This window comes from Egretta garzetta, unplaced genomic scaffold (assembly GCF_000687185.1).
Source record: "Egretta garzetta isolate BGI_Z169 unplaced genomic scaffold, ASM68718v1 scaffold60, whole genome shotgun sequence".
Lineage (NCBI taxonomy): Eukaryota > Metazoa > Chordata > Aves > Pelecaniformes > Ardeidae > Egretta > Egretta garzetta.
The window spans coordinates 2,382,557-2,400,682 of NW_009258269.1; the positions used below are offsets into that span (position 1 = coordinate 2,382,557).

Below are 18,126 nucleotides of genomic sequence, written 5' to 3' on the forward strand. Positions count from 1 at the left end.
GGCCACCCCCCCCCTGATACAAGCCAGGATGGCGCTGGCCCTCTTGGCCACCTGGGCACCCTGCTGGCTCATGTTCATCCTCCTCTTGACCAACCCCCCCAAGTCCTTTTCCACTGTTCAGCTTTCCAGCCCCTCTGCCCCACACCTGTAGCGTTGTGTGGGGTTGTTATGACCCCAGGGCAGGACCCAGCCCTTGGCCTTGTTGACCCTCACCCAATTGGGCTGGGCCCATGGATCCAGCCTAGGCAGGTCCCTCTGCAATTGTGTGCAGTGTTTAGGATACATCTACACCGGTGGTATAAGGTCTTCTGGTTTGTTCTTCATTCCTCTCCTGCCCAAGCTCTGGGCTGAGCTGTTACCAAACTGTTCATGGTGACTCCCAAACCCCTCCGCGTGGTGGGAGCTGTCATCAGTATATGATGTGTCGTTCCCTGTGACAATTATCCAACAGTGGGTGACACAGAAATCCACCAGCCCCTTTTTGCTCACGGCACTCAGTATTATTAGGTCCTCCAGTAACCCCCTGCTTTTATGTTGTTGGGTGTTTTAGTGGAGTCAACACCAATGCCATCCACTTCTCCACGTCATTTATCCCTACGTTGATACTCAGGGACACCACTAATGACCTCCCTTTGTAGGGAAGATAATTTATTCCTACTCTCGCTTCCCAGCTTTTAACATGCATTAGTCCCTGACAGAACCTGGCTGTTAATTCAGGGACAGCTCGGGCCCCCTGCGAGCCTGGCTGGTGCTCTTCGGCAAGCTCAGGTGTCCTCTGTCAGCCAGGACTCTCCATCCACCTCTTCCAAAGACGCCAACGAATTTGCAAAATGCAATACCCTGCCTTGCAAATGTCACTCGGGTTCTTGTCTGAATAGCAGGTACTCGGCCATCTGATGGGTTCCGCATAGAATTTCTAGGAATTTGCCTGCACTAGATTTGCCTTCACGCGCTTAAAACCCCATGTCACAATTTCTACCTTCCCTTCCTCTGATACCATATTCATTTGAAGCAGTAGTTAATGAACAGGAGTTAATAAACCAAGCAATTTCATATCTGAGCTCCTCTAGCACTCCAGGGTGAATACCATCTGGGCCATTTTCTGTATGTTCCTTTTATTGATTTTTTTTTTTTTTTTCCTCCCCGAAAAGCCTCTTCTACTGGCATTTCAGTTTGAAAGAGTTGGGCTGATTCACGTCCCGTCGCAGAAATTTCATTGTGGAGCCTCTGCGCTCCTCCACAGCGAGACCAACCCATTGAGGTTTGCTGCTGTGGTCGTTTTAATTCCAGAGTTGGGCATTTTCTGTGCTCTTCCTTTGAGGGAGAACCACGCCCCTTCTTGTCTCTCTTCCTGCCCTTTTATTCTAGTAAGGAGCAAACGAAGAAAAGGCTGAGTGAAACAAGAGCTGCAAGCTTCCTCAGATTTACAGGTCCTGTGGCCAAGAGCAAGGAGCAACCAGGCTGCCCAGCTCCATCCCACGGGCATAGTGACATGCACCGGTCCCAGTAAAGAGACTGGTGGACCTGCTCAGCAGATCCAGTCCTGCCCAGACAAGTAGCATCCTAGAAAATCCGTGCTGTGGCGAGGCACATTCATGAAGTGCCATCTCCCATGGTTCTTAGATAAGATAGAAAAAAAAAAGATCGAAACCCTTTTTTGCCAATTTACTGGGATTTCACAGTGAATGCTGGTGGTGCAGGCTGAGGCTATGCCAGTGTGGCTTCCTGCCCCCCCAGTAGTGCTGGACATGACAAAAGAGGTTGCCCGGTTTCAGCGGTGAAAAACAACCTTAACCATGAGCCCAGACCTTCCCAAAAAGGCAACGGAGCGCAGACGCCGGAGCTGCTGGACTCCTTCCTCCTCTCCCAAACACAAACAGAGAAGCGGACTTGCATCCTGAGGGAGGGAGGAAGGAAGCGTTGCTTGTGCTCGGGAGTAACGGAGCAGCCGGCGGAGGCCGCCTGGGCCTTTGTGCTGCTCGCAGTGGGGGGAACCGCGCGAGTAATCCGTCCCGGCAGCTCTCTGGTGGTTTACGCCGTAAGCACCGAGCTGCGGGCTGAACTCTCAGCACCGTCCATTAACACCTATCCCTCATCAGCGAAACACAGCGCTCACAGCAGCAGATGAGAGATAGAACTTTATTGATTATAAAAACACCCCCTGCTCCCAAAACACCATTAAAATAAGGCAGTAAAGAGTGATCGGTCAAATTAAACATACCTAATTACAAGGTTTCGTGGTCACGGGACCGTCAGCCCACTGAGGCTTGGCGCTCTCCGCAGCGAGCAGACTACGGTCGTGCCCTGCCCTAGAGCTGACGCGTTGAAATATTCAGGGAACGCAGTGGCTTCTTGCAGACTGAGGAGGAGAGAACTGTGGCTGTTTTAGAGCAAAACCAGGGGACTTCAGTACGCTTGGCAGATTTACTTTCAGTAAAGAAAATACTGAGATTGCAGAAAGAAGTCCTGGAGGTTAAGCAACACAAAAGGATCTTGGGGCTTCGGCTGAAACAAAATCTAAGCAATGTATCTGCCCTTCTCTCCTCACCAGGTTTGAATCCCAGCCCTCACCCTCAGGACACAGTTGTTTTTCAGAGAAAAAGGAGTAATTACTTAGTTGGCTGGGGAAGGAGACTCGCCTCCGTGATTGACTAGCCACTGAGCGAGGACCACGGGTCCCAGGCTGTGGCAGGGTATTGATTATTTTCTGGAAGCAGCATGATAAGTGCATTGGAATGGGGCCCCTCCTTTCAGAGGTCACTTTGTAACTCAGAGCCTCCTAATTGCTATAACGACACCAGCTCTCGCCGTCTGACTGGGACCGCTGTGTTTTGCTGCCAGACACCAGTTACTCGTTTCGCTGCCCTCTGACTCAAAGCCTTTCACAAACCTGGTGGTCGCTTCGAACCTCCCAGTGGTTCTAGGCTACGCTTTGGAAATGAAGCAATGTCGGGCTGGAAGGCAGCGCCTGCGCTCCGCCGCACCGAGTCTTGTTTACCAACTGCAAAGCTCTACCTTAAAAAACAAGAATCCCGTTTCCTTCCCTGCCGTCTGATGAGGAAGCTATTCCAGGCTCTCCCTGCTACGGGGTCCTTCCTTTAATTTCCAGCATATGTTTATTCGTGGACAGTTATAATCACTTCTTCTTTTGCCAACACTATTTTAAGCATAAAGATTTCCTTTGTTGGTGCTTATCTCATCAAAATAATGACAAGTCAGATTCCCCATGAGCATTTGCTTCCTTAGGCTAAGCAACCCCTGTTTCTTGGGGTCTCCACCACCCAAGCCTGGACTCGCTCCTGTTTTCATCTCAGTAGTTTTCTCTGCACTTCTGTCATTTCAGATCCTCCTTCCTAGGGATGGGTAATCAGATTTGTATGTAACACTCCTAATCAGGTCTCACCAGACCAAGTAACAATACCATGGATCTGTCTTCATGCCAATGGGGAATACCTTAAGCAACATGTTGTATGATTGCATTTGCCCATTTTGGGGCAGAATCACATTACTGGTACACTAATGAGCCTGCAGCCAACACCCACACCAGGCTCCCACTGCTCCTCATCTGTTTCCAATTGATGAACAACTACTTTATAGCTCAATTTTTTGTTGCTGGTCTTCAACCATCCAGCTGTGCATTTTATAATCCAGAATTTCATTCTACTTCTGTTATTGTTTTCACAATAACCCGTTTCTTTTCGGTCTCAATATGCCTGCTTAGCAGCAAATTCCCAGCCTAGAGTGACCCTTAAGGGAAGTCCACTAGTGACCTTCTTTCTGTCCAATACTTCCCCCTTGGAAGCTTTCCATTGTCGTCTCCCCTTTAGCCAGTCCTAAACCCTCACTTTCTCTGGCTTTGCTAACAATTTAGTGAAGTGCCACTTGAGGCTGCAACAAATGAGAAAGCAAAGTGATTCTAATGGTTATTACATTAAAAACAAAACAAAAATCCCAGTAGCTTTAAACCAGCTCTAATTTTTTCTAAGCTGCTGGTTTGAATGATGCCACTGCTAGCTTATCTTTGGACCTGCTTACAATCAGTCCTCTCACATTTGATTTCAGGAAATCTCATTTCTCGATATTCCCCCACCCTGCCTTCTCTCCTGAGGTCTCCTCCACTCCATGTCTCACCAACAGTTCTTGTTTTCGCTCCCTCCAGAGCTGGCCCTCAAGAGGCTGACGGCTGCTGACCCAGCATGGGTGGCTCGGCTCTCCCTGCCGCTCACCAGTAGTTACAAGGACAACGTCTTCTCCCCTGACTCTCCGCATTCACCCCAGGACGAGGAAGCTGCAAGGCAGGAGAAACCAAGGACCTTTGAGACCTTCGGCAAAGGTGCTGGGGCTGACTCAAATGCTGCTGGGACAAGACTGGCCAGCACTTTCCTTTCAGAAATGAGCACTCTCTTTGAAATGATTTTGTCCCAGAAGGTTCAAGTCCACAATGAAACGGGCTCGGGGCTTCTGCGGCAGCTGTCGGCACGTGGGAAGAGCCTTGGGCTGGAAGACAGTGCTCCTGTTCTGTAGGCAGCGTGGCAGCTGTGATAAGGAGAAAAGAGTCAGAGTGAGCTTCTTTCTGCATTTGGGGTGCACACGTGTGCTTTAACAGGGTCATTCTATCACCCACATCTAGACTGATCACAACAGGAATGTTTCTTCCTTTGCCTCACCCCATCAAACTTTTCCATGATCGATTTCACCTTATTTAGTTCCCTTCCACCTGCCTGTTCTTGCCTTCCTAGCTTTCTTCCTCTTCCACCTTACTATCACCAAGTCAGACAGCAGCAGGAGGGCCCTCTCCTCCCAGGGCAGGCCGATTGAGGGGAGGGGTTGTTAGATGAACCACAAGCACAACACAGTCAGCCACATCCCTGTGATTATAGACTGTGCACCACGGACGATAAAATATTGCAGTCATGGACTTTGCAACATGCTGCAGAGTTGGGCTCCGGGACCTTAGTTCTTATTTAAATAAAACCCTTTTTTTCTAACACTACCCTCTTTGGAACAAGGTGCACTGTAAGTGACTTAACGATGCATCTGCAGGAAGCCTGAAACGGCAACTCAGAAAGGGAGATCTGCCTGTTGTCTCCCACTGATCCTTCCAGCTTTTGTGGTTCTACCACTGTGAACTTGGCATTTTGTAAAATGCCCCCAAATCAGCACTTCTGCTCTGGCATCTCTGCTGTGGCTGCGCTAGGTGCCCACAATTTCCTTCCCTGTGCTCTCTTCTGAGGCCATTGGATTTTGGAGTGTAGTCCTTGCCTAGAAGCAGACAACAGATGGCTGGAGTCTGCCAAAGGTAACCTGGGAAAAGGGAAGCGTGAAAACACTGTTTTCAAATATTCAGTCACAAGCTTCAACCGTAGTACGGGTTTTCACTTTGATCTGAATGTATGTGAGCTGTAAGACAGTTCTAGGATAATAGCATGTGTAGGAAAACTAAGATACAGATATTAATAGCTGAGGAAGGAGCACACAGGCGTTATTACCCGTGGGGATTTGCACTCACAGAGAATGGGAAGACAAGAGTGGCGTAAGCACCTCGAGTGCATTCGGGTTCTGGAGTCTCCTTCTCTGGAGGTATTCAAAGCCCGCCTGGACGAAGTCCTGTGTAACATGCTCTAGGAGAACCTGCTTGAGCAGGGGGGTTGGACTAGATGATCTCCCGAGGTCCCTTCCAACCCTTGCCAGCCTGGGATTCTGTAGGCTTACGCAGCAGTGCATAGATGGCAGGTAAGCGCTTCTGGATCGTGCACATGTAGGACTCTCTTCTGTACTGTAGTTTGTGCCTTCCAATTATACAAAGCACCAGAACAAATTTGAGGCATGCTGGCAAGGCGGCTGTATAGGTGAGAGGAGAGTCATGCTATGGGAACGAGGGTAAGCCACTGCCTTCGCTGCTAGCGACGCACAACATCCTGGCTTGCTGAGTGACTACAAAAGCGAGGCTGAGAAGAGGCTGCCAGCCTCCCCTCCATCGGAGTGCAGGGCCAGCAGTGCTTTAGACACACTGCTTTCTTTCCTTCCCCATCTTTACGTTAAAAATACTGCACTGACTTCTCCACAGGTACCGCAGTTCACAACATGGGTTTCTCCAAAGCTAATTTGCTCACGGTGGGGCTGTAGCATCAGGTGTCTTTGGGTGGTATTTTTGGCTTTCATTTTACTGTGAAGTTGAAAAAGAACAGGCAGCAAGACCCAGCAGCCGTGATCCTGGAGCATCTCAAGGGTGTCTTACCTGTGTTCTTTTTCCATGCACCTAGAGGTGACAGTGCCCTGCTTTTAGTGTGGACACATGCAAGCCACAGCAGCAGACAACCACACAGATAATTTAAAGCAGAGTAAATGAGAAAGTTATCCCTTTCTGTTGCTCTTGGGACCAAATGGCAAAAGCAATAGAGTAAGATTTCCCCAGGTAGGCTCTTTAATATCCAAAATATCCACTGTTGTATTTGGAGCCTCCAAAGCGCTTTACAGATGACCCCATCTCTGGCAATAAACTACACTGATGGGTTTGCCCCAGCCTGCTCGTGCTGCCGCGCTCCTAAGAGAAATGTCTTGCTCTTTTGTTTCACAAACAAAACAGGCTCTTGCACCAAAACAATAACCGTGAGCCAAATTCTAACTGAGATGCAGCTGTGCAAACCACGAGGGAGGCATATCTGTGGCTGTGAGGAGATGCAGCCCTACGGGATTCCTCTGCACCTTGGGAATGCACACAGAGGACAAACACACGGCACAACCTCACATCTTCCTCTGGGAAGTTACTTTGATGTGCCTGTCAAAGGACAAACTTTACACAAAAATACATTATAAGAAGAAGATTAAAAAGGAGACAAATTCCTCTCTCGGTTCAACTTCCTGATTCTGCAAACTGCTTTCAGCCCCCCCCAACCCTTACCGCGGTCCTGTCCTGAGCAATGCGTAAGCATGCTGTGGATTATCACAGAATAGGAAATCCACCCGAGGAATTTCCTGCTAATTGTATCCTGCTTGATAAAGGAAATGGTTTAAGAAAGTTTGGTCTGAGCAGAAAGAGAGACCAGACTAGAAGAACAATCAGATGTGTTGAGGTCTGGCTGTGCCCCTCCCTTGCTGAATGGAGACCACATCGAGTTCAGGATGGGGCCATTGCCTTTGTTTTTCAGAGCCTGATCTACACAGAGCACCATGGCTACAGGAAGCCAGACAGTTTGTACAGATGCCCTTGAACCAGTTTAAACTGGTGTGGACAAATGTCTTTTTCCGGATTCAGCTGCCCCAGTGGAAGAAATTATCATACCAGCTGCTTGCCGCTGCCTGCCTGACAGTGGTTACTGCCCGCTGGGAGCATCCCTTATCCAATTCAGTGAAAATGAGCTGGCGTGCTTAGCAAACATGTACAATATAAATTTTGAAGAAAACCTTGCTCATCATGACTCAAAGGGGTGTATCCACGGGAGCAGCTTGCTGACAGAGCTGAAGGAATAATAACTGGGGACAGAAGGGCACTGACAGTGGTGCAGGATGGCTGAGGAGAGCTCTTACTTTCCCCAATACAGGTGGATCCATAAGCCATATCCCACAAAAACCTGCGCCCACTATTAGGGATTCCCTCTCTTGCTTGCACAGGTTTGAAAGCAGATTAAACTGCCACAATGGCAATGTAGAGACAAGCCCAGCTTGTGCTGGTAGCAGAACCACTGTGGGAACAGGTAGCCCTGAAGTGAGAGAACGTTGCCTCAGAGGGTGCAGGCCAGGCCCATCACAGCATTAGCTGCCAACATCACCATACAGTGGCTTGTAAACCTTACTGGGAGACCGTGTGCGAGATGTGCAGGGCTACTGGAATTACAGCCCCAAATCATATCACTGTGGCATGGTGGGAGTCTATACATAGATCCATATGGAAATGTAAGAGCATAAGAAAGGTCCTTGTATGGGAAGGCAGAGGGCCAGACAACATGGTGGCATAGGAGATATCGCAAGGTTTGTCCTCAAAACCCCTGTATTTAAAAATGGCTCCTGCGCTATTAACAGGAAAGCTTTCTCTTTCCACTCACTGCTAGCCTGCTTCCAGCCCCACGCAGGCTAAGGAGGGCTGCCTTCCCTTCTGCCTGCTTGTTTCACTTACCGACTGCTCTAGTAACAGCAGCGGTGGGGCTCCAAGCACTGCAGTTCCAGCGGTGTTGCTCTGTTTCTGAGGGCATGGCTCCATCCTGCACCACCAAGAGTCATCATGTGGAGTCTGTCTGCGCTCCAAGAGTGGGGCAGGGTGAGGGCAGATTGTCTTGGCTGGGTGGGGTGGAGGCCTGCAGGCACACGCTCAGCAGCCCAGAAACAGGGGCTAGAGGAAGAGGCTCTTATTCCGGAAGGGAATGGATGCTCTGTTCTCACATCTGAAAGTACATTAAAACAAGGTATTAATGACGCATCATACTATGGGAACGGCTTCTCCACTTCAGCTCGACTGGAAATAGCTGGTAAGAAGTGGAAAGAACTGAAAAGGAAAAGTGCTCCTTTCCCTTCAGTAAAAAGGACTCCTTCTTGCCATGGCCCTGTGCTACCCTTCCTCTGGCAATACGGGGCCCGCTTTTATGGGGTCACTACACCACGCAGTCCCACACACCCTCTACCCCTGCTGCCCGCCGTACCTTCCACCTCCTCTTCTAACAGTCGCAGTCTCTCCCGGGAGTTCCTGTTCCCCGCAGCAGCTGACTGCCGGTAGTGTCTCATCGCTTCTGCCAGGTTCTGCTGCACTCCAAGGCCCTTCTCATAGCAAACGCCCACGTGATACCTGCTTTGGGCATCCTAGCCACAGGAGAAAGCACAGCAATCAGCCCCACACGACAGAGACGTGACGACAGCACACGAAAGGAGAACAGAGAGTCTTTAACACCTTCTTTAAAGTTTACTGCTCTATCTTTGGTCACCTCCTTTAAAGTTTACTCCTCTGTCCCTCAGACCATATATTCAGTAATTTAGTCCCTTTTCTGAGCGCATGGTGAAGCGGAATTTCTTACCAGCCATCTCTGACTCTGCTCCTTCCTATCCCTTTCCAATTAAATTCACTGACGTCCCTTCAACATCCAGGTCTGTGTCATGGGAACAAAGGAACAGCTGACTCCGCAGAGCATCCCAATTGTCTCAGGGGTCAGAGCTAAGAGGACTTGGGCAGCCTTGACTGCACCCACATCCTGATCACGCCCGAACTCTGAGCACACCCTGCGGACTGCCCTACTACAGTTCACACAGACGTCTTGTAAAAACATAACAAATGCCAGAGAGGTACTTGCTGCCAGGGGTGGGAAGATTCCCCTTGGCAGCATCAGGCCATCAGGCGTTCAACACAACAGTGCACCACTACCTTGCTCAGCCCCACCTAATTATATTCCCAAAATCTCAAGCAGCAGAAAGGAAGTCAAGCAAATAAGCGGTAGAGAAAAAGCACCTAAACTACTCAGACATACGTAAGTGCTGAGAAGGAACTAGAAAGTAGAGGATGTCACTGCAGGTGGGACAGCGAAGCCAACTCCAAACCCGTGATATGTTTACGTGTTGGCTGTGCACTTTACCTTTGAGATCCAAGAGGCAGCAAAGGGCGTCACAGATAGTAAGAAAGCAAGATGACAGTCCTGAAGACTTTGGAAAGATGGCATGGGCTAGTGGCCACACAGACCTTTGCCAGCAAAAAAGCCAGCAACACAACTTGAAGAGTATGGCTGCCAGAAACATGATCTAAACAAGGCTTTGCAAAAAAAACAAAATGAAGGAAAAAAAAAAAGGAAGTAAGTAGCAAGTTTTAATAAAGCCATGAGAACAGAACATATTGCAAGTGTTGCTGTCTGGGCTGTAGCTGGTAGAGGAAAGCAAAGAACTCAATGAGTGGGTGCTTTGCAAAATGTTGCAAGTCTCAGTTTATGACAGCAATAAACTTCTTTAGAGATGAGATAAACACGTTGAAGGATTGGCACTTCAGATGTGACAACAGACAGGGTTAAATACGAAGTATTTCACTAGCCGTCTCTTATATGATGAACACCTCAAAGACAAGACCACAAGGAGAAGAGATCCCCAAATTAGCATGGCATAAGTGATTGTGATATACTTTGAAATCTGAAGGTCAGACTCTGTTCTCCAACAACACTCTTTAATATGTTTTTTATATTCTACAGTTGCACACATAAAATAAGGGAGGATTAAAAAGTGGTAACCAAAGTAAAATGCAGTTCTCTGAAGCACTGTTGTATTTGGAAGAACATTTGTCAAGAGTTCCCCCCTCGGCTCTCGCACAGAGCAACAATCTGAGAAACACTGAACCCATGACTTTTTCATGCCTGTTTTCCCTTTTTTGGAGTTGTAGCTAAATGGTTCTGTCCTTGCTTCACCCATATCCAGCAGCCTTTTAACCAACTAAACATAAATTCATACTCTAGGGTAATGGGAAAAGAACATACTCACAGAGCCCTTCCTTCTCCCAGCAGAACACATGGGGTTACATCCCAGGGAGCCTATGCACAAGCCTGCCACCAAGGATGAGGCTGTGGTACTTCCGCAGCCAGCATCCATGGGGAAGCTGAGATGGAGGAAGTCAACTGGGAACTGTCACGGCCATGACCAAAACATGAAACACACCGATGTACTAGGGAGTACCCCAGGGACCTGCAGTTACCCGCTAGATTTTCTGTTGTTAAGGGCTTACTAGGCATTCAGTAAATGACAATCATCTATTTAATGAGATAATTCATTGTTATATTGTGCAGCATATGCATCTGACATCAGGTTGGAAGAAGGGAGTCAATGATGCAGCTTATGAGAGATCTTTAACAGATTTGGAATGAAATACTATATGAACACGATGTCTGAGCTGCTGGGGCTAGTCAGGTCTAGCCTCACCAGTGATCTGACAGTATCTGCATTCTTAAAAGTGGGTGAAAACTGAAGTGGTAAAGTTTGCAAGTGATGTAGTGTCATTCAGAGCGATCAAATTTACTGTAAAGAATTAATTAGAGAAGATCTTGCAGGACTAAGAGCGGGCAACACAATCACAGAGGAAACTTAGTGTTGACAAATGCGAAGCAGTGCTTACAGAAAGAACTTTGTGAGTCACAGTGATAGTTCCCTGAAGCCATCAAGCCACTGCTCAGTGGCAGGCAAAAGGGCAAACAGTACTAGGAATTCTTGGAAGGGAATACAGAAGAAAGCAGAGGATCTCATTATGTCAGATCCCTGGCATGCCTCTGTCCCAAGTCCAGTTTTAGTCCAAGCATCTTAAAATGGTGAAAGGAAAATTAGAAAAAGAGAGAGAAGACTGACAAGCAAAATGGAACAGCTTAACTACATGGAGAGACAAACTAAACCAGCGTTCTACAGCCTGCAAAAGAAATGACTCAGAGAGGACATACTAAAGGGCGGCAGAATCAGAAGTATTAGCCAGAAGAAGAGGGAATAGCTATTCATTATTTTCCATTACACAAAAGCTGTGGGAACTGAAGTTAAAATGAACAAGTTCTTCAGAAAAAACCTAGCTATTACAATGCAGTGCAAGCTGAAAACGAGTGAACAATGTCACAGTGCTGTAAAGAAACAGAACTGTGGGATGCAGAAACCTGGCTGCAAGACATGGAATGTCATACTTCTACCCCTCTAAGTGCTGGTAAAGGGTTCAGGAGCAATACTATGCTGAGATTGTGGCACTGCCCTTCAGAAACAAATAAGCCTGTGTCACTTGGAGAAAGTTCAACAGCACGCAAGAAAATTGTTGGGGATCTAGACAACATGACGTGTGAAGAGAAACTACAACAATGGGGGAAGGCTGAATGGAGATTCAAGTATTTCAGTACATTAAAGGTCCTTGCAAAGAAACAGAAAGTCTTTTCATCCTCTCTATAGGAGACAAGAAATAATGGGCCAATTTTGAAGAACAGATTCGAGATAAGACACAATGGGAAATCTGTAAAACTATGCTAGATGAATATAAGCGCTGGTGCTGTAAGAACTACTCCAACCCAACAGGGCTGTTTCTACATTCTTGTTTTGTAAGGTCTGCACCCCCAGGGCCTGTCGCCTCTCCAAGATGCACCAAGGCTCCACTCTGTCCTTTCAAACTGTGCGGTAAAATCCTGACACTCGCTCCCGTTTCCAAGAAGCCCTGATATCTGCCACCTGCAATGATCCCAAATGGAGAACAATCCTGGCTTGCAAGGGGATTACTTACGCCGTTCTTTGCTGCCAGCAGCAGGTACTTCAGACCTCTCTTTTCCTTAGGTTGCAGCCCTCTCATGTAGAAGACTCCAAGATAAGCCTGTGCCTGCAACAAAACCACACGATACAACTCAGACAGGATTTCCCCCATTAATTACTCCAGTTCTTTTACTGATTTTTCAAGTTGTTCAAATGCCAGGGTTACTGCTGCAAGACGGGTGTGCAAAGTACCCTGCTTGCTGCAGAGCCTGTTGACAGAGGGGGCTATCCTAGAAAAAAATCGGTCTGACATGCTAAACACAAAAAATCACATTTGACCTACAGAACTCCACTATACGTGCAGTAACATCACCATACTAACACCCTAAGACCAAGAGTATCATTTCAAACTTCACTGTGGAAGTCAGAGCCAGAGAACGGCTCCTACTCGTGAGCTGCCCGTAAGACACAGCAGATGCACTTCCTGGAACAGCGTGCTACATGAGATACAGTCACTGCCAGAACGACTGGCATTCGCAACACAAGATGGCACATGCCTAAATGCATCTCCTAAAGAGTGGGAAAGGAGGGCAGGGTACACAGATCCATGTAGATGAATCATCTTGAAAAGTCACAGATACAATATGAGGATCTGTTCTTACTTCAAGCATCTCATGGAAGTTCCTCCACCAAAGGGACCTGTGCTCTCGGAACTGAGAGATGAAACACAGAGCTACATTTTTTAACTGTAGGTCAGTTTTCCTAAGTCAATGGTCTAATCGAGGTGTCGAATCTAAGAGCCACATTAAAAAGCCCAACAGCAAAACAGACAACCAACACCGCTGACACAGTGGGTACCTAGCTGCCTTCCATGTGCAGGCAGGGCTGTCTCCCATATGCCATCAGAAGTATAAATATGTTGGAAGAATTTTGCTTCCAGTCCCACAGATGCCGCTTTCTAGGATGTCTTGTGGTTCAAATCCTTTAGACAGGATTCTCTGCTGGGTTTCTCCTATGCTGTGGACACTAACCTCCGTAATCCCGGCCATTGCTGCTTGCTCCAGGAAAGTCACTGCCTTCTGATGCCTGTCCCATTCATTTTCAGGTCTGTGACATAAGAGGTATCGAGCGTAGCGGTACTGTGCCATGGGGTGACAGCTGCTGGCCGCACGGTAGTAATAAAAAGCTGCCTGGAAAAAGAGAAACACACTTGTGTGATTCAGGTAATACATGCCCTCAAACATGACAGGACTTCCCCTCTAGCCAGGACAAGCTTAACCTCTCTGTCTAGATCTATCATAAGCTGCACACGCTTACCCCAGCAGCTCTCCCACACCTCCCTGCTGAAGAGCATGAGATTGTTTAAGTGAGACAGTGGACTGCGACTATATGAGAGCCCTCTAACCACCCTGCCTTCTCTAGTCAGAACTCCCTGTGTTGAAGGGGGTGGCACTGGGCCAACAATACCAAAGCCTACTCTGTGCCAATGGGGATCTGCACAATTACTCGAAACAAGCCGCCTTTGCAGATCTTTCCAGCTAGAGAAGATGCTGACTACGGCCAGCATGCACTAGGTGGCAGGCTGTAGCTAAGGTACCCAAATTGGATGGCTCGAGATGTAAAGAAGCGCTCGGATGTGCAGTGGTGTTTTAAATACAGTAACATGACAGGTTTCTCCTTGGTACTCTCCTGGGTGCTAGTGGCACAGCCTGTGTACCTACGAGAAGACCTCAGAAGCTATGAGAAAGGAGATTTCAGGAGCACATCTCTGAGGGGATCTATGACACTGAAGTCAGCACTGCAAACCCGCAGTTTATATTACTTCTAGCATTTTCTAACAAGACTTCAGAGACTGTCACACCCATGCAAATGGAGAAAAGCTCCCGTGCACCCAACAAAGACCACTCTCCTGGTCTGTGCTGCCCATAGACAACCCTACAAGCTGTGGATACCTTTTCCAAGTCTTTTTCCGTGCCTCTGCCATGCTCGTAACACAGACCCACGTTGAACTGGGCTTTGCTGTAGCCTCGATCTGCTGCCAGTTTGAAGCAAGTATAGGCTATCCTGTAATGGCCCGCTCTCATACTTTCAATCCCTGAGAAGAACACAACGTAAAAACAGGGGAAAAGAAAATGGACAGAACACAGCTTCAAATGCAGCAACCTCCCCCACAGCTACTGGGCCTTCCTTGGCCCATCCCAAGTGCTCCAGTCCACTTCTGGCTGGCTCACCAATCCCCATTCCACAGGACCAAGGTTTCCATCGGAAAAAGGGCAACACTGCATTTTAGGGACTTTTCTAGTCTCATTGCAAAGAAGGATCACGGGCTAACACAACGTATGGTTTGCACAGAAGCGGCTCGCTTTTTTAGTGCTGCAACTAGTGGTGTATATAGGGCAGGGATTTTTTTTCTTAGATCATTGCATCTTTCTTCAGCTCGTCTTAAGAGTTGCAATTCTGCAGTTGCTTTTTCAGCTTGCCAGGCAGACTGAGATCTCGGACAATGAAAAAATACACAAGGATGTGACAGTTTGTGTTGCAAAGAAGACAGAGATGGCTTAATTTCCAACTACAGATGTCAGGACAACAGTGCAGGTTTCAAGCAAGCCTGGATTTAAATATGCTGATATAAATCAGGTGGCAGGATGGGACAAAGAGCAATAAATCTCTCAAAGCACAGTTGAAATTGCTGAAAGGAGGCTTCAGCTTGGGTATATGCCATCTCTGCCTTCACACAAGACCTGCAACAATTTGGAGGTCCTCCAAAAAGAGAAATGTGTGGTTTAAGGACAAACCAAATCCAAGTCCACATTACCGAGGATATTCAATGCAATGGAAATGTCAATCCGGAAAATCTGCTGCAATTGGAAAGCAGCTTCCTCTAAATGCCCTCGCTGAGCTGGGTCACCCTGAGGAGTTAAAGAGGAAAGATATTAAGACAGCAAAAACATACAAACCCTATAGGAGATTCTTTCTTGGAAACCGAGCAGCGAGACACATTTGTACTGTACTCTAGTTATCAAGAGGGTGATGTAATCTGGTGTCATGTGTCCACAAAAAAAAAAAAATCTCCCTGTCCTACACAGCCATCTAGACAGGGAAGCTGTATGGACATTGCTCGCCTCCCCTCTGGACAGGGAGCTTGGTGTAGCCTCTCGGTGACCATCAGACCGATAGGAATTTAGCAAATACCGTATACCACTCATAAATCCCCCCTTCAAAAGCAACATTAGCCCTTGTTCACCCTCCTGCATCATGTCAACAGCACAAACAGTCTCTGCCAAACACGCACTGACATATTTGTATACGCTTTACACAATTCAAGATCAGCCCACACTGTCAGCTTCCTGAACACTGTAGACTCCTAATAAAATCCTGCACAGCAGAGACAATGTCTTTTCTTTCTCAGGAATGAACAGTATTTTTCATTTTACCACAGCTCTGGGAGGCGGGAGGAGGATTAGCCTTGCCTGCAGCTTTAGCTTCCAGTCTTGCGTACAAATTTAGTGCCATCGAGTGGCAGCAGTGCACACTGCACACGAACTCAGATGCCTCCGCACTCAGGGAAGTCATGGAGCAAAAATGCCCCTTGCCACCCAACAGCTTTACTGCTCAGCCAGCAGTCAGGGCTGCTCACAGGAGGAGAAGCCCTGGACTGACTCCCCTCCTCTCCCGAGAGCCTCCCGAGACCCGCCCCATGACATATGAATGAGCTACAGACTCTCCCTACGGCCCTGCAGCAGTGATACCTCCTAGAATGGGGAGCTCGATGCTCACCCCCCTGGCAGACCAAGCAAACACCTTTCTGGTGGGGGAGCAGAAGTTGCTTCCATGTCGCAGGGAGGATCCCACTCTGTTAAATACTGAATTTATCTCCACTCTGCTCACACTGTCCTTGAGCAGTGGCTTAGCTGACTGATTTTTAAAATGGGGAATTGTCTGCACCCAAGGCTGTGAATTGCAAGGAATTAGCAGGTTTAATCACAACAAGAACAATAATATAATTTACAGCCTTGTGACTCTCAAGCTGATGCACCCTCTTCAAGCCCAAAGTGTCTTCCTCTCTATAACACACAAGAGCCAGCGCTGATTTGCAGCTTTAGGAGGAGTGACACCACCTTCGCCAGTCATGGGTTGTCTGGTAAAAACCAAAATAGCAACAGCATGTAATCACCTAGTGAAAGATTGCATAAAAATGCAAATACACAAGAACAGACTTGGGCTACTGGATAGGGTTGGGGTTTCTTTGTCTATTTTGGGGTTAGTTTCTTTGCCATTTTCTTTCAGTGCTTCTCTACCAGCATCCTTGTTACACAGACACCTTAAAGCAGATGCCAGTTTGTAGTTCCTGGAACTTTGCTCTGGCTAAAGCAGAGGGCAGCACATCACATCTCTCTTTCTCCTGGCCTCCAGCTGTGCAGGGCAGAAAACAGCCTTGCGTGTGAGTGGATTGCTCAGGCTGCGCTCGGGGTGGCATTGAGATGTCTTCCTGTCGGGAAGGGGCCTCAGGTGCAGATGGAGGGGGTGAAAAATGAAAGCGTACCTTTGCGCTGCGGAGAACTGGCTCCAAGCTGGAGCTCTCAGGGATTTGGAACTCCCCTACATTAAAAAAAAAAAAAAAAAGGCAAAAAAGAAAAGCAGGGTTAAGCAATGCTGCATCTTCACCTCTTCCTCCTCTTCCCATCCTCTCCACTCCACAGCTAGAGGACTGATCACCCACCCAGTCGGGGACATTAAGAACAGAAGGAATGCTGACCAATCTAACCTTTGTATCAAAAGCAACCAAGTGCCACATGAATACAGTCCTGTAATCTGCAGCTGGCTAATGCACCTCCTCCAGAAAGGCCCCCAGTCTTGATTTGAAGACACCAAAGGGTAGAGAACCTCCCACTTCTTCTGGAAGTTTGTTCCAGCAACTTGTAATTGCTGCTTTAAACCTCTGCGCTTTATTTCACATTAAAATACATCTGGTTTCTGCTCCCAGGCGCTGGTTCTTCCAGGCTTTTTCTCTCCTTACTAAAAAGCCCATTCTCCTTTTGAAAGTCCTGATACGACTAATCAACCCCTCTTGATTCTTGTCTGTGATTCTAAACAGACCGTGCTGTTCATGTCTTTCAAATGAAGTACTTTTCTGCCCGAGCTGATTAATTTTATGACTTTTTGCCACTATTCCTGAATTTTCAACATTGTTATTGAAGTGCAGACCCTCTCACCAGTGTCGCAGGAAGGGTAAAATTGCCTCCTTATTCGAATTCGTAACTGCCTAGTTTGCATGTATCAGAACCTATTCCCATTGCCCGGGGCATCACACTGAGATCCCACACTTAGGTGCTTGCCTCCCTAGCTCCTTTCCCAGGTAATTTCTTGCCTGGGTACAGTTCTGCTTCTGCAAGGGAATGATCAGATGTGCTATTCCAGCTGCATCGTATGCAGGCTTAGGTTATCACCCCAACGTGCCCCGCTCGCTCATCGCTGCCCTCTTAGATACGCTGGCACAAGCACGTGCTCAGCTGCTATCTGGCCAGTTTCAGTCAGAATTATCTAACGAAAACATCTACAGCAAAAGCTAAGCCACCTTGCTCTTAACAGAATTGTGCTGGAAGTGATTACACAGGCATTCATGCCAGCTGCTCTAGGAGGATGGTGAGCTCCAGCAAAGAGGACGAACAGGAGAGGGCTGATTGAGGCCAATTATTTTTAACGTGAATCACCATAAGCAGCTGGATCCCACCGGGCACCTAAGGTACTGGAACCTGGATCACATCAAGCCAGTGCTGTTTATGCAAGAAGGAGCTGTGCCCCCCCCCCCCCCTGCCTCCCCGTCTCCCTCTCAAGCTGTTTGGCTGCAGAGCAGGGAGCTAATACGAGTGAAAAAATCAGTCCTTTGGGGGGCCAGATTCCTTGATTCTTGACACGGTATGGCTAAACCACCAACTTTGGCAGCACAACGGGCGAAAACAACGC

The 18,126-nt window shown here is 47.8% G+C and overlaps 2 protein-coding genes across 2 annotated transcripts in view; one reads left to right on the forward strand and one right to left on the reverse strand.

Moving 5' to 3' along the window:
- The window catches only part of PCDH12 (protocadherin 12), a 10,400-nt gene extending 5,869 nt beyond the window's left edge, over nt 1-4,531 (forward strand). The window contains exon 4 of the mRNA XM_009633847.2: nt 4,160-4,531. Coding sequence (XP_009632142.1) covers nt 4,160-4,524 — 365 coding nt within the window. The 3' untranslated portion in view covers nt 4,525-4,531. The remainder of the gene's footprint in view (nt 1-4,159) is intronic.
- The window catches only part of DELE1 (DAP3 binding cell death enhancer 1), a 23,297-nt gene continuing 9,619 nt past the window's right edge, over nt 4,449-18,126 (reverse strand). The window contains exons 4-11 of the mRNA XM_035889123.1: nt 16,706-16,761; nt 14,978-15,071; nt 14,115-14,257; nt 13,194-13,352; nt 12,197-12,289; nt 8,634-8,790; nt 8,114-8,378; nt 4,449-4,536 (exon numbers count right to left, since the gene is read on the reverse strand). Of these exons, the coding sequence (XP_035745016.1) occupies nt 8,122-8,378; nt 8,634-8,790; nt 12,197-12,289; nt 13,194-13,352; nt 14,115-14,257; nt 14,978-15,071; nt 16,706-16,761 (959 nt within the window). The 3' untranslated portion in view covers nt 4,449-4,536; nt 8,114-8,121. The remainder of the gene's footprint in view (nt 4,537-8,113; nt 8,379-8,633; nt 8,791-12,196; nt 12,290-13,193; nt 13,353-14,114; nt 14,258-14,977; nt 15,072-16,705; nt 16,762-18,126) is intronic.